Below are 12,501 nucleotides of genomic sequence, written 5' to 3' on the forward strand. Positions count from 1 at the left end.
GGTTCCATGGTGTAATGGTTAGCACTTTGGACTCTGAATCCAACGATCCGAGTTCAAATCTCGGTGGAACCTACTCTGTCCAAAACTTTTTTTTCCCACCAATACTTTTATTTTCCATACCAGCGATTTGCGTTTTTTCAGCATATTTTTAGTATTAACTACAGAAACTAGCTAAAGTTTAATGAGCTAGCAATGTCACACAGATTTAAGTCTAATAGAACACAAATAGGAACGCTCAATAAATATGGCACGAAAAAATAGCCAAAACCTCATCCTCATTTTCTACCGTACAGTACACACTGCTATGTAAAACTTGCCCGAGTTGTTCTCACTTCGGTCTTTGATTGTAATTAATGTAGGCAATTAATCACGACGGCGTTCCGGCCTGTTTCTGTAATGTCCCTCCAAAATGTTGTTGCTAGCATCCTGTTTGGCCTGGAGTTCTGACTCCTCCTGCCCAAGCATCGTTGCTGAGCTATGTTAGGGTGTATATGTTATATTCGGCCATTTTCGCCCCGACAAGGAACTTTAATGTTGTTGCAACGAGGTAGTAGTAGAATTTGTTGCAGCAGGCAGTCATCAGGGCTATGGAAAATACAGGAGCGAGAAAAATGTTTTTCAGGCGCACGTGAGCGTGTACCGTAAATGGGATAACGACAAACCGTTGCGCTCTTCCCAGACTCTTTTAGCATTACTTTATATGTTCATTATAACGTTTCCAGTGTTATGTACTTCAATGCTAATGTATTATTTGGTAGTTTTTTCTGTGTTAAATGGTTAAATTTCCTGCATCGGATCAGTTTTCGTTCTGATTTACCCAAATTGTACTGAATAGCACGATTGTACTAACATTCACAGCATACACGTTAAAGATTTATTTTATCTACGCCATTTTGCTACATATTGGTGCCCCATCCAACTATCAGCCTACGTAGCAAACATGTGCCTTAACACCATTCGATTTCCGCGTTGCTCTTCATTTCCCTCCCGCATAGACATATTAGCAAAGGCACACTCCCATTACAAATGTATGAAGGGACCGTTGCATTTGACACATCTTTGCTGTAAGCAGAAAATAACCCTCAAGATAAAAATGGAACAAATAAATTCAACACAAAGTGGCACCTTGAGAGTTTGGTGGAATGGATGTCGAGTGTTGCCTGCTGTTTTGTTTTGTTGCTACTAAGCTTAAAGTGGATGTATTCGTTGGCGGGTTAGGCTTCATAAAAATAGGTTTACATGCTCAAAACCTACACAGTAGAAACTTTATACATGCATGAAAAATGAACTATTGTATCGTCAATTTTTAATGGCAACCGTCACAAATGATTCCAGATGTAATAGAGCTAACTTACAGTCCCGTGTAGAACGTGCTTAATTTATTTCCACGTACTACGGAACGTATTGTTTGATCAATTTGTTCTTACATCAATTAACGTAAATATTGAAGAGCAAGCACAATCAATGTTCAGATCTCTTTCGTTTGATGATATCTATTTGAACATTGAAGTTTTGTACACATGTTCCACAAACGTATTGCTATGCTAAATAATGTATATTAACAGCAAATCTATGGCATCTTTTCTAACAATGGCATAGAAAACTCAAAACCATCGTCCAGTGTGCCGGTTTGTACCGGTCAGTGTGTCGTTACAACCATCCGCATGCATGCGTTAAGTGATTTGGTGATGGTACTAGGTTTACCACCTCCAGGCAAAAGCACTCCCAAAAGTTATACCACACATCTAAACCGTGCTACTCAACGACGGCGGCTCTCGGAGGCATTGCCATTATGTATGGCCCTTTAACTTTCGCGAGAAAGTTGAAAGCATTTCCCAAATCATAGATTTGTCTTCATTAGTGTCAAATAAAATATACGCTTCTAGTATCTAATCTGCTGTGTTACGTAGCGTACATTGCTCTGACCGGTGAGCAGAACAACGGAGACGGGCAGGGATGAAACACCTGAAGCCATCTGCGAAACAATGTTTTGCTGCGATTGCATGTTTTGTACATATATCCATCTCTCCACCTATTATCTCATCCTCTCTCCAACACATATCACCACCACCCCAATGTATCGATCATTGATTTTGTTCGCGTGGATTGAGAGAGGCTCGATGCTACACCAAACAGCACCATTTCCGGGGCTTACGAACGAGGGTAGTGTAGCGATGATGCTGTTGTACTCGGAATATGTGTGTTAGTGTTGGTTGGATTTCGAGCTCAATATAGGTTGACATGCATCTCTCACTCTTTCCAACGTCGTGTGTGAAACTGTCGATCAATTGATTAGCTTTATTTGAACATTGCAACCGACATTTAAACCTCTCCATTTTTATCATTGGTGCTAATCGAAACGGGAGCATCCGTTGGATGTATCATGTTTCCTACTATGAACCTAGCACACAGCCTAGAGATACACCTACTGAATAATCGTGCAGCGGTAACTCGAGAACCTGACGTAAGCGAGAGTAAGTTTATTTCCTCGTCTCAGTTAAATTGCAAATAGCAAAAAGGACCAATATTAGCGAATAGCAGCCGTAGGAAAACACAATCCCTGTAAGTGTTGGTGTTCAACAATAAAATCAAACAAAATGTTTTAAGGTTGTATAAAGTTTCAAATGAAAGCCTCAATTAATTATAAATACATCGTATAGATCTTACAGTATACAGAAACGAGCATTTAAAATTGTTCTATTGATAGGTTAAAACTATTACTAAAAAAATATATTAAAACTAAAAACTATTACTAAAACACTTACCATCGGGCCAATTTTCGAATACTGTGAGTGCTATGTCGCCGGCTGAGTCCGTCTGACTGAAGAGGAATTCTTTCGTCTTGCCACTGACGAGTATTAGTCGCAGATTTATCTACAACGCGCATTGTTATGGGTAAAAAGGAAAAATGAAAAGAGAACATAAACATGTGTAGATTAGACAAAGGAAAAACAAAGGACTGCCCAGAGCGTGGGCATGATATTTATATCAAATACACCATATAATGCGCAATATATGTCCTTACACAATGCAATGCTGGCGTAGAACATCAGGTTATTGTTTGCTTACTTCTAGCGTATACAGGTTGTTTGTTTAACAACAATGTTTTAAAATGCTTGGACATAAATCAATAACGATTGCTCATTATCACAACGACAACATCAACCAACAAAATACTATCAATTACTAATGAAATAACTTAAAGCTAAAAATGGTACCTTTCCCAGCGCATATTGAAACGCGCAAAAATGAAATGCAAGAAGAAATAAAAATCCAAAATAAGACATAAACCGAAAGGCAAAAGGGACAAAATGCAACACAACAATCAACACATGGGAAACGCGAAAAACAATATTTGATCATACATAAATAAACTGTAATAAAATGCCTTCTGAGCTTGGTAGGTAGCATTGACGACCACCACATCGATGATTCCGAGCGCTGGGTTTGTCAGGATGCGATGCATAAGAACTGAAATAAACACACATAAAACCAACGGGCGAATCTGGATAACACACACACACACACACACGCACACACTGCCGCAGCTGGTACCACCGTCGTTGAGGCAGTCGATTTCGATTATCTGTTGTTTTTGGTCGGAGCAGCATATTTCAGTGTGTTGTTACTGTTTTATTTTGTTTGCAATCCCTTCTCCCTTTGATGCTCCACAATCTACTCCATCCTCATCCCCGTCCCACGCTCGAGGGAGCATTCAAATATTGTGGAACGCGCGTGGAATGGGAGTGGTATTTGGAGATTTTCTTACAAACACACGCGCGCAACCCCGGGAATATTGAAGCTGCCACGTGCTCGTGCAGAATCTTCCGGATGCGAAAATTGGTTAATCTTGGAGCGATAGCTGTCAGTGGGAGTTTTCGCAAGAATGTTCCATCTCTTGGCAGCTTGGCGCTACGCAACGAGACAGCGAAAGCCAGGCTTTGCTTTGCGTCTTGGTTTGGTCTTTCGGTGAGCGTCGGGGAGGCCCACGCAATGAATTGTATCGGTGGTGGTTGCCCCGGGATGGACTACATGACGCAATGCATCGGTTTCATAGTTTAAACATTCCGGAAGCTTCAAAGCAACACATGATACTACTATGCAATATCAACAGAGGTCAGTGAGAGATTGCACAAACCCGTACGCATTTATCGTTTATGACGAGTTTGAGATTTTTGAAATTTCAAGCTTATTTTATATTAGCTGACGAAGTTGTGTAAGGTATACTAAACATAAGGCTGATAAATAGTACTCAAAAGTTACATGCTTGTAGTGAGAGAAATTTGTTAAATGTATACTTTATGCTAGCAACTATGTTACATCAAATTATTTTTTTTTATTTGATCCGCAATACTAAACAATAAAAACATATTTTACTATGTTCCAATGTTAGCATAAAAAAACAAAAACAAAAAAAACACCAATGCGTCATAAACGTGGGAACAATAAGCTCTTTAAACTCATATAAAGAGCTCACTGGTAAAAATCAAACGATCTTCCTCTCCATGGCAGGAGAGAACTCTTGGCTAAAGTACCCTTGGTTGCTGAACGATTTAAAACCCCTCAAGAAGTACGCTCAATATTGAAAAATCCTATCGCAAACCGGGCCGGGGATGCGCGAATGGCGCTAGTTTAGAGGCATTTTTTTTCTTCTTGATTGAATCAATAGTGAAGCTTTTGCAAGGAACGCACATACAGCAGAAGAAGAACGTAAAAACATATTCTCAAGAACCATCGACACGTTATGGCACATAACCATGACCTTAAGGTCAAGCAGTGAAAATGCTTCCCTTTCTCGACATTCTTCTATTCGCGAGGAACTGCTATGACACATCCCACGACAAAGAAAGAAGGCAAATGAGAACATTGTAATACTTCAGACAAGCTTTCTTCAAACAACAGTGGAGAGCCCATGACACAACTGTGAACGGAAAGAAAAAGATTGGCCCAAATCAAGGCGAACGATGACGCCATACACCGCGTCCTTGACCGTCAAAACGGATTGACCTTCGATTGCGACTGTGGTTCCATACATTTGACACACTGTTGAGAAAGCGGTGTAAGCTTTTCATGTATATAATAACGCTTGAAAAACATAAATAAACAGCTTATTAAGATCTTATATTTATGTTGCTTTTATCAATAACTGAACAAATAATAAATAGAGTAAAAAACCAAATAAACGCAAACAATGATATCGACAAAGAAAATCAAAATAAATGTACTTAGATTGTTGTTTTAAGTAACATAAGTATTATGTCAAACCAACACACTGAGGATAACCAAATTCACTCAAACTTACCTGCCTGGATAACTCTTCTGTACTTCTCTGTGAAAATCTGTGTGATCAAGTTTTATACCAATCAACAATTTTCGCAACCAGAAGTTACGGCTTAATTCCTTTCGAGACTATCCATGATTACGGTGAGAGCGCAGGTTAAAGATTCAGCCTGCGTGTGCTGCTCCAATTGCAGGACAATTCAACGTCATCTTCGCTTAACTCTTCGCAAGAAAAGCAACACCTCCAGCCACCTTCTCCTTTCAAGAAACGCTCAACTCCGGCCAAATCATCCAAAACCGAAGAAAGGGATTTCCGCGAAAGCACCGAGAAGCAGAAACAAGGCGGTTAGCAAACGGTTGCGACAGTTCCGCTAACACCACCAGGCAGGGACAAGGACTGGACACTCTTTTGGCTGGCCAGTTCCAGAAGCGACAATTAGTGGATAGACAACTAGATGTCATGATTGTACAACAATGTCTTGCCACCTCCACAGCCCGGGGGGCTGCACAAACCAACCCCCCGGTAGAAGTGTGCAGCATCGCGGAAGCATGTTTCTTCTGCGAGCTTTGAAACAATCGAGAGAAACTATCGAAACTATGATGTGCGGGTAGAAGCTTTTGGAAGATGGGCAAACATGCTTTTAACAAAATCATAAACACAGTCATTCATTTTGCTATGATTTTAGTAAGAGCCCGTTTGTTTCATTTCCATTAAAGGTATTAAAGTTTAGATAAAAAAAAATTACCACCGGCACATCGAATCCGGCGCACCGATTGGTGGATAACGTTCGTGATGATGCGTAAATTACTGATCGGTTGAAATAACGTTCGTGACAAGTGTGACAAGTGTGACAGGGTGACAACAATCGTGGTGCAATAGCACAATTAAGCCGCCTAGTAGCAGATTTAACAAACATTTCCCCAAAGATCCTTGCTGATCTGGTCCACTCCACCTCACCAGGGCTGAGGTGCCAATTCCATACCTTTTTCGCGCCCTTACCACGGGCTTAAATGCGGACATAGCGGCTGCCGAAATGCTTTTCGGGTTGGTGGGACGCAACAGCGGCACCAGGTATCCGGCCGTACTCGGCACCATTGCCGGAAAGTGACCGATGCCGTTAAAAGCGAACGGTTGCAGACAGGACAGCTTGAATCCGAAGTTGGCTGCAGCAACCGCTGCCGAACTGGTCACCACGGTGGAGGTGGCCGCTGCATGATTTGATACCATCGCCGCTGCAGCAGCAGCAGCCGCAGCGGCCGCCGCCGCTGTTGATACAACCGTTGCCGATGGGCTACAGCTGGATGGTGTTGGTACGGTGGCCGGAACAACCATTACCGGGGTCGCTACGGGAGACGCGATGCTTCCCGGAGTACCACCACCACCACCTGGGGCGGCTGTCACCGGTGGTACTGTCGCATTGGCGCGCATACCTCCAGCCGACGGTGCGGACACACTCGAGCTGTTACTCGAGAGCAGATGCGGAATGTGAGCAAACGGACTCGTGCTGTTGCTGCAGCTGTCACTATTGTAGGTCGCATCGATCGGCTGCAGGTCCGAGTATTCCTTTTTCGGTACGACAATGCCACTGCCGAGTACGGGCAGAATTTGACGTGGTTCGGCGTGCGTCGGCGTTGGCATCACCACTAGCGGCGTCGGTTTCTCCAGCGACGACGATGGTGACGGGCGGGATGTTACTGTGACGGAGCCTCCTCCTCCGGCCGAACCACCCGAACCACTGCCGCTGCTAGAAACGGCCGAAGATTGCGCGGCAGATGATGCCGGCGTTGAGCCACCGGCGTACTTTCGCGCGGTCGAGAGGATGTACCGCTTGCGGGTGCCTCCATTGAACATGGCCTTCACGTCTTCCCAGGCGTGAATGATCTTCTCTGGCGGACTGCCCTGCAGCTTCAGATGGCGCCGCCAGGAGTTGAAGTTGGCTGCGTCAGGCTGCACGTACTTGTCGTGCGGGCTCAGCCGGTGCGAATGGAAGATGAACTTGTTCGGCGAGAAGAACAGGCTGCAGTACGCACACTTGATGCATTTGGCACGCGACGAGTTGTAGCGCGCCGGCGAGAACGATCCCGTGCAACCCCAGGCACACTCGTGGTACACACTGAAGGCGAACCCTTCTGGTAGTGCCGGTTGCGAGCATTCGCCAAAAAACGACTTGCACAAACGCTCCGCCTCACGCCGTGTGATCATGCCGCAGCGCCGGGAGGAGGCCGGCATTGCCCCGGCCCGTCGTAGGATCTCCAGCTGCACTGGCGTACATTGGATGCAGGTGATACCGAGTGCAACGCGGCGATTGTGGATTTCATTGTAACTAAAGTCTTTCAGCAGCGTGCTGGAAATTTGTGCCAGACAGAGCCGCTCCTGGTTCTCCACAAACAGCGAGATGATCGGTTGTCCATAGATGTATACCGTGCGGATCTGTTATGAAAGTGCGAGCATGAGTGAGTGAGTAGAGTTCGATAATTGGTTATAAAAAAAGGAAAGACAAAATATTGGAGAGAACTTTTTATTTTTTCCAAATTCCAAATGAAACTACCGTCTTGTTCGACGCTAAATACAAACTTGATATAAATGGTCTTAAATCTACGATCATGATCATCTTTGCATCAATCGTTTAAACATTACTGTTTCTTTGTATGTTCACAATCACGATTAGCTGTTTTACAACAAAACCAAGAAGGCGCACCCAATGTTACAACACACCGCCCAGCAGATGGTAGAACGGGTCCAGCGGAAATTACTTCGAGAACCTTACAAGTGCCGATGCAGCTAGCAATCTTTTCCGCGCAAACTACAGCAACAGCAGTCAACCAACGACGTCCCGTGCAGTATGATACAAGCCTTTTTTACCGTAAAGAGCAGCGTGTAACATGATACCTTCCAAACGATGAACTAATAACAAACGGAAAATATCTCTGAACGTATGGCACAGGGGTGGGAGGCAAAACCCCAGAGAGCGTAATTCGAGCAGGCCCACCAGTTGGTGCCGCAGGTTCTTTCAACCGAAGATACTTCTTTTCGCCCGGGTAGGCTGTAAAATAGGGGGAGCTTCGACGTACAGTCATGATTTGCACTGTATGGGCAGGAAACTGGCACAGACCACTAAACACAGTAATAACGAATTATTTATTGAGCGTACTACCGGCGTTGGGTTTTGTGGTCTGGGTCATTGTGTTGAGCAGTACGCGAAAGCCTTTGTCGACCTTCCTTCTGCTCGCGTCCACGTTCGAAGGACATACGAAGAAAGGAAAATGAGGGGAGGTTTGACCACATGGCCATAGAACAGTTTGAGGTACAAGAGGGGAAAATGAGAGGGGGGATGGTTTGAGATTTGAGACTCGCACACACTTGTGAAGTATTTCAGTGGCGTTTACGCAACCAGAAGGCATGGTGCAACTTGATCACACCAACAACAGCCTAACGCCCGCTGTTTCTCTCTTTCTCCCTCTCACTCTCCCTGGGTTGCACTTGTCTTGAGGTCCCCCAAGTCAAGTACTGATTCGGGAGGTCGTGACTAATCGGTTTTAATTAATCCCGTGGGAAAGCAATGGACAAAGTGCTGCTTCTTAGGATGACCATTTCCTAGCACGGAAGATAAACAACGAGGCACGAAACGTTACAAACAAAGCTGATGGTGGTGCGCGTCTTAGCAGTTTGGCATTTGTGCAAGCTAATCGAATGTGCTTGACCATTGATCAATCTTGGCTGGATATTTAGCATGTATCTAGAGCTCCAAGCGTGCCCCGTCCTACGGGTCATTATAGTTCAGCCTTAATTAAAACCACATCACATGCGTTGCCACACCCGCAGCTGTCCCCGGAGAGCGAGAGCCGAGCCGATTCCTTAGGAACGTGTGTTACCCCGCTCCTTCTTTTGCAGTTGTTAGCCATTCACCAATTCCTGCCAATTCTACCACAATTGAGCATTATCAGCGACATCAGCCGACCGGCCGGCCATCGCACAATAAATGAAAGTCCACATGTCAGTAGATGCAGTCGGTCGATTTCTGACGCAGTCAACGAACGAAAGCGCTGCTCTTGCTGCTCTTTGCACGTCGCAAGGTTCACTCCATTAACCCTATTTACAAGTGTTGTCCCGGAAACCTATCTGGTTACAGTTATTGCTGCTAAGACGGTGTTCAATTTAGCAAAAGATTATTAGCCACGTAGGAGAGTGTAGGGGTTCTGGCGTATTCGTGGTGAATAAACACGAATCGGATCGGCCCTGTTGTGGTTTGCTTTCTTCCGCTGATGATGGCGCTGAATTGGGGGTGTTTTGCTCCATGCTCGATTGAACAATCCATCGACAGGCCATTGAACCGGATTAGTGCTGCTTCTTCATCTCATGTCACCGGGCTGGTTGTTGTGTAGAGGATTTCTGCACCGACCACCAAAAGCCCCGGATTGGGTGCGCGGACAGAACCGTGGACAGAAAGTCGGTAGATTGCTATCGCATCCGATTCCGAATCATTGAAGAGCTGGCTGGTGTGTGTGGCTGGTGGTCGGCACTGTTAGTTTGTTTCGCCAGATTATATAGATTGTGGTCACGGGCTTTTCGTTGGCCGTCTAGTCGTCACTAATCCATTTTTATACCAGTCTGTATCGAAATAACTGTAATTAAACATTCTTCGTCATTCGCTGTCTCTTTTCGATCGCATACAAAACGTTACGTTCCGATTGATTCCGATCCAGCGGAGGGTAGCCACATTCGAAGCATTTGCACAGAGATTTGTCCGCAGCAGATTTGTAACGGAAAATGCCAACGTCAGATTAAATAAGTGAAATCCCATCCATTGCGTGTAACACATTTCTTTTTGCTGTTCTCTTTTATTTGTCTGCATAGTCTTTTTTCTGCGCTTTTCTGATGTTAGTTCCTTTTGCAAATAGCTGATTTGCAGATTACTTCACGCACATAGTAATGCTGTTAATTCTCCTTCTCCACAAGTAAATAAGATCATCTGATATTAATGCCCTTCGTTGATGAAATTAAATCATAAACACACACAAATACAACTAATCACTGGTGTATATGCTATTTGATAAGCATACGTCAAAATGAATTACTGTACCGAATTGCTACGTACGAAAAAAAGAATAAAAATGTTAAGTTTTACAACATGACAGCGGAAAACTATTCGTGATGAGCTGTCGATAACGTTGAAATCACATTGAAGCTAGCAAAAGTTACCACAAACAATGTAACGGGTGTACAAGGGTCACCCAACAGCTGTTAGAAGCTTTATGGTAGCTTTCGACACACGCATACATACATACATAAATTCAATTGCATATACAAACGTGGTGCATAATGGAAGGATCCTACTGTTGGAGCTGGTGACCTTGGTTGAACTTTTACGATACCTCGATTTACCATAACGGGACGCATTTCCTGGTCACATATACACTCACCTGGAAAGGAGAAAGAAGAAAAACGAGAGAAAAAACCATTAGTATCACGTACAATGTATAGCAGGCAAGGGGGTGAAGGGTGTCGAAAAATGGGTCCCACTGTCGCAAAAAGCTGAAATTCAAGACACGTGCACATTTTTCTCGGTATTTCCCGTTTTGTGCATTGTGTGTATGCGGCACACACGCACCACAGGTTGTCGTTTCGGAGACAGATGTTTTCGCATTGCCACCGGTGGATGACCGTCACTGGAGACAATAAGGATGGTCGTTTCCGGTTAAAGATGGTTTCATCGCAGTCTGCCTCTTTCCTTCATTTGTCAATGATTGTTTGTACTATACCAATGAGTGTGTAGGTTTTAAAGCACAAACAAACTATTTTAAAATGACATTAGATCACTAGAGATAGAGATATTTTTAAACAAAATAAAGAAAGGTAACTTTTTTTTGATAAATAATACAGCAACTAGTAACCAGTAACTGGTCGTCAGATTTTAAAAGACCCAAATTTTTATTTTAATCACGTAACACGGGACGGTTCGATGGAGCAGTCGTAACCTCGTACGACTCGATAACAGGCCCGTCATGGGTTAAAACCACATATTTAATTGTACCCCGTGGTACTGAATAAGTCTGGAAAATCTATATAAGCCGTCATTTTTGCGTAGACCATTGCTCCAAACAGAAGAAGAACTAACATAGCTTATTGACAGTAATTAGTAAGATTATCAAGTAAGAAAAACTAATTACAAATAAACTAATTTAAAATGATAAAATTAGTAGTTTATTATTTATTAACTATCAGCAAGGGAGGATTAAGCACTACGCAAACTGAGCGGCGGCATGAGGCCCCGTGTTCTCGAGGGGCCCCGAAAAAGGTTAAATTGTTGAAAAAGGAAAAAAGTTAAATTGCTACTCTATCCTCTGGTTAAATTCTCTCGTTGACTATCTTTGACACAACCACCTGTAGTACACGTACGATACTTCAACCAGACCTACATTCGTGTGACCGCTTATGGCCTCCACTTGGCTTAAAATCCGCCTCTGGCATTCCGAGGATAACGATAGTAGGGGGCTTGGCTTTCAGTGACATATTGATTACAATAGCAGGATAGTCAAGTCCTACGTATGGGAGCACGATATTCGGGGCTTGAACACATACATGACGGGCATGTTGTTAAGTCGAGCGAGTTGACAACTGTACCACGAGACCTGCCAATGAATGAGAATCTGATGTATGTCCTTGTTACTTTGTCATGTGTCGCTGCGCGAAATTAAATTTGAGTTTAAATTAAACGGTTTAAGCCAAAAATTGGAGGACCCATAATTGGATACTAAATAAATAAATGCTAAAAAAGTGTTTTAGGATGATGTTAAAACTAACATTTGGAATAAGAGGTTGAAAACGATGCAAAACAAGTGTTGAAAAATCTTCAACACGTAGTAGAAGTTAATGGCATGGTATGGGGAGTGATATGATTTGCGGATAATCAGCCCAAAAGTGTAGTCTTATCTTCCTATCATTCCAATTCCGAACAGGGTTAATGCAGCTTCTAGAGCAGTGCCACTCGCGACTGATTGATCGGTGACTGCACTACGTCAGTGCAGTAGAACAATGAGCGAACAACAGTTGTACGCCTGCCGCACTCGACACCGTCTTTGTGGTGGTACTCTTTTTTTCTCCATACGGATTGCATGTCCGTGCGGGCACGTGTAGTGGAAAAACACGTATTAGTCCGCTGCTGCTTGGCACACACGTAAAGCAGTCCTTTTGCAGCGGCAATATTGGATGAAAAATGACAA

The 12,501-nt window shown here is 43.6% G+C and overlaps 1 protein-coding gene and 1 non-coding gene across 11 annotated transcripts in view; one reads left to right on the top strand and one right to left on the bottom strand.

The window, feature by feature from the left end:
* Trnaq-cug (transfer RNA glutamine (anticodon CUG)) lies at window positions 1-72 on the top strand. The gene has a single exon. It is a non-coding gene; the product is annotated as a tRNA-Gln (tRNA).
* A 2,717-nt stretch (window positions 73-2,789) lies between these two features.
* Window positions 2,790-12,501, bottom strand: part of LOC11175718 (SKI family transcriptional corepressor 1) — a 40,515-nt gene continuing 30,803 nt past the window's right edge. For all 10 annotated transcript variants that reach the window (XM_061640788.1, XM_061640792.1, XM_061640793.1 and 7 more), the window contains 2 exons: window positions 5,303-7,711; window positions 2,790-2,874 (listed from right to left, as the gene is read on the bottom strand). In XM_061640788.1, the coding sequence (XP_061496772.1) occupies window positions 6,086-7,711 (1,626 nt within the window). In that variant the 3' untranslated portion in view covers window positions 2,790-2,874; window positions 5,303-6,085. The remainder of the gene's footprint in view (window positions 2,875-5,302; window positions 7,712-12,501) is intronic.

Source organism: Anopheles gambiae, chromosome 2, assembly GCF_943734735.2.
Source record: "Anopheles gambiae chromosome 2, idAnoGambNW_F1_1, whole genome shotgun sequence".
In the NCBI taxonomy this organism is placed as follows: domain Eukaryota; kingdom Metazoa; phylum Arthropoda; class Insecta; order Diptera; family Culicidae; genus Anopheles; species Anopheles gambiae.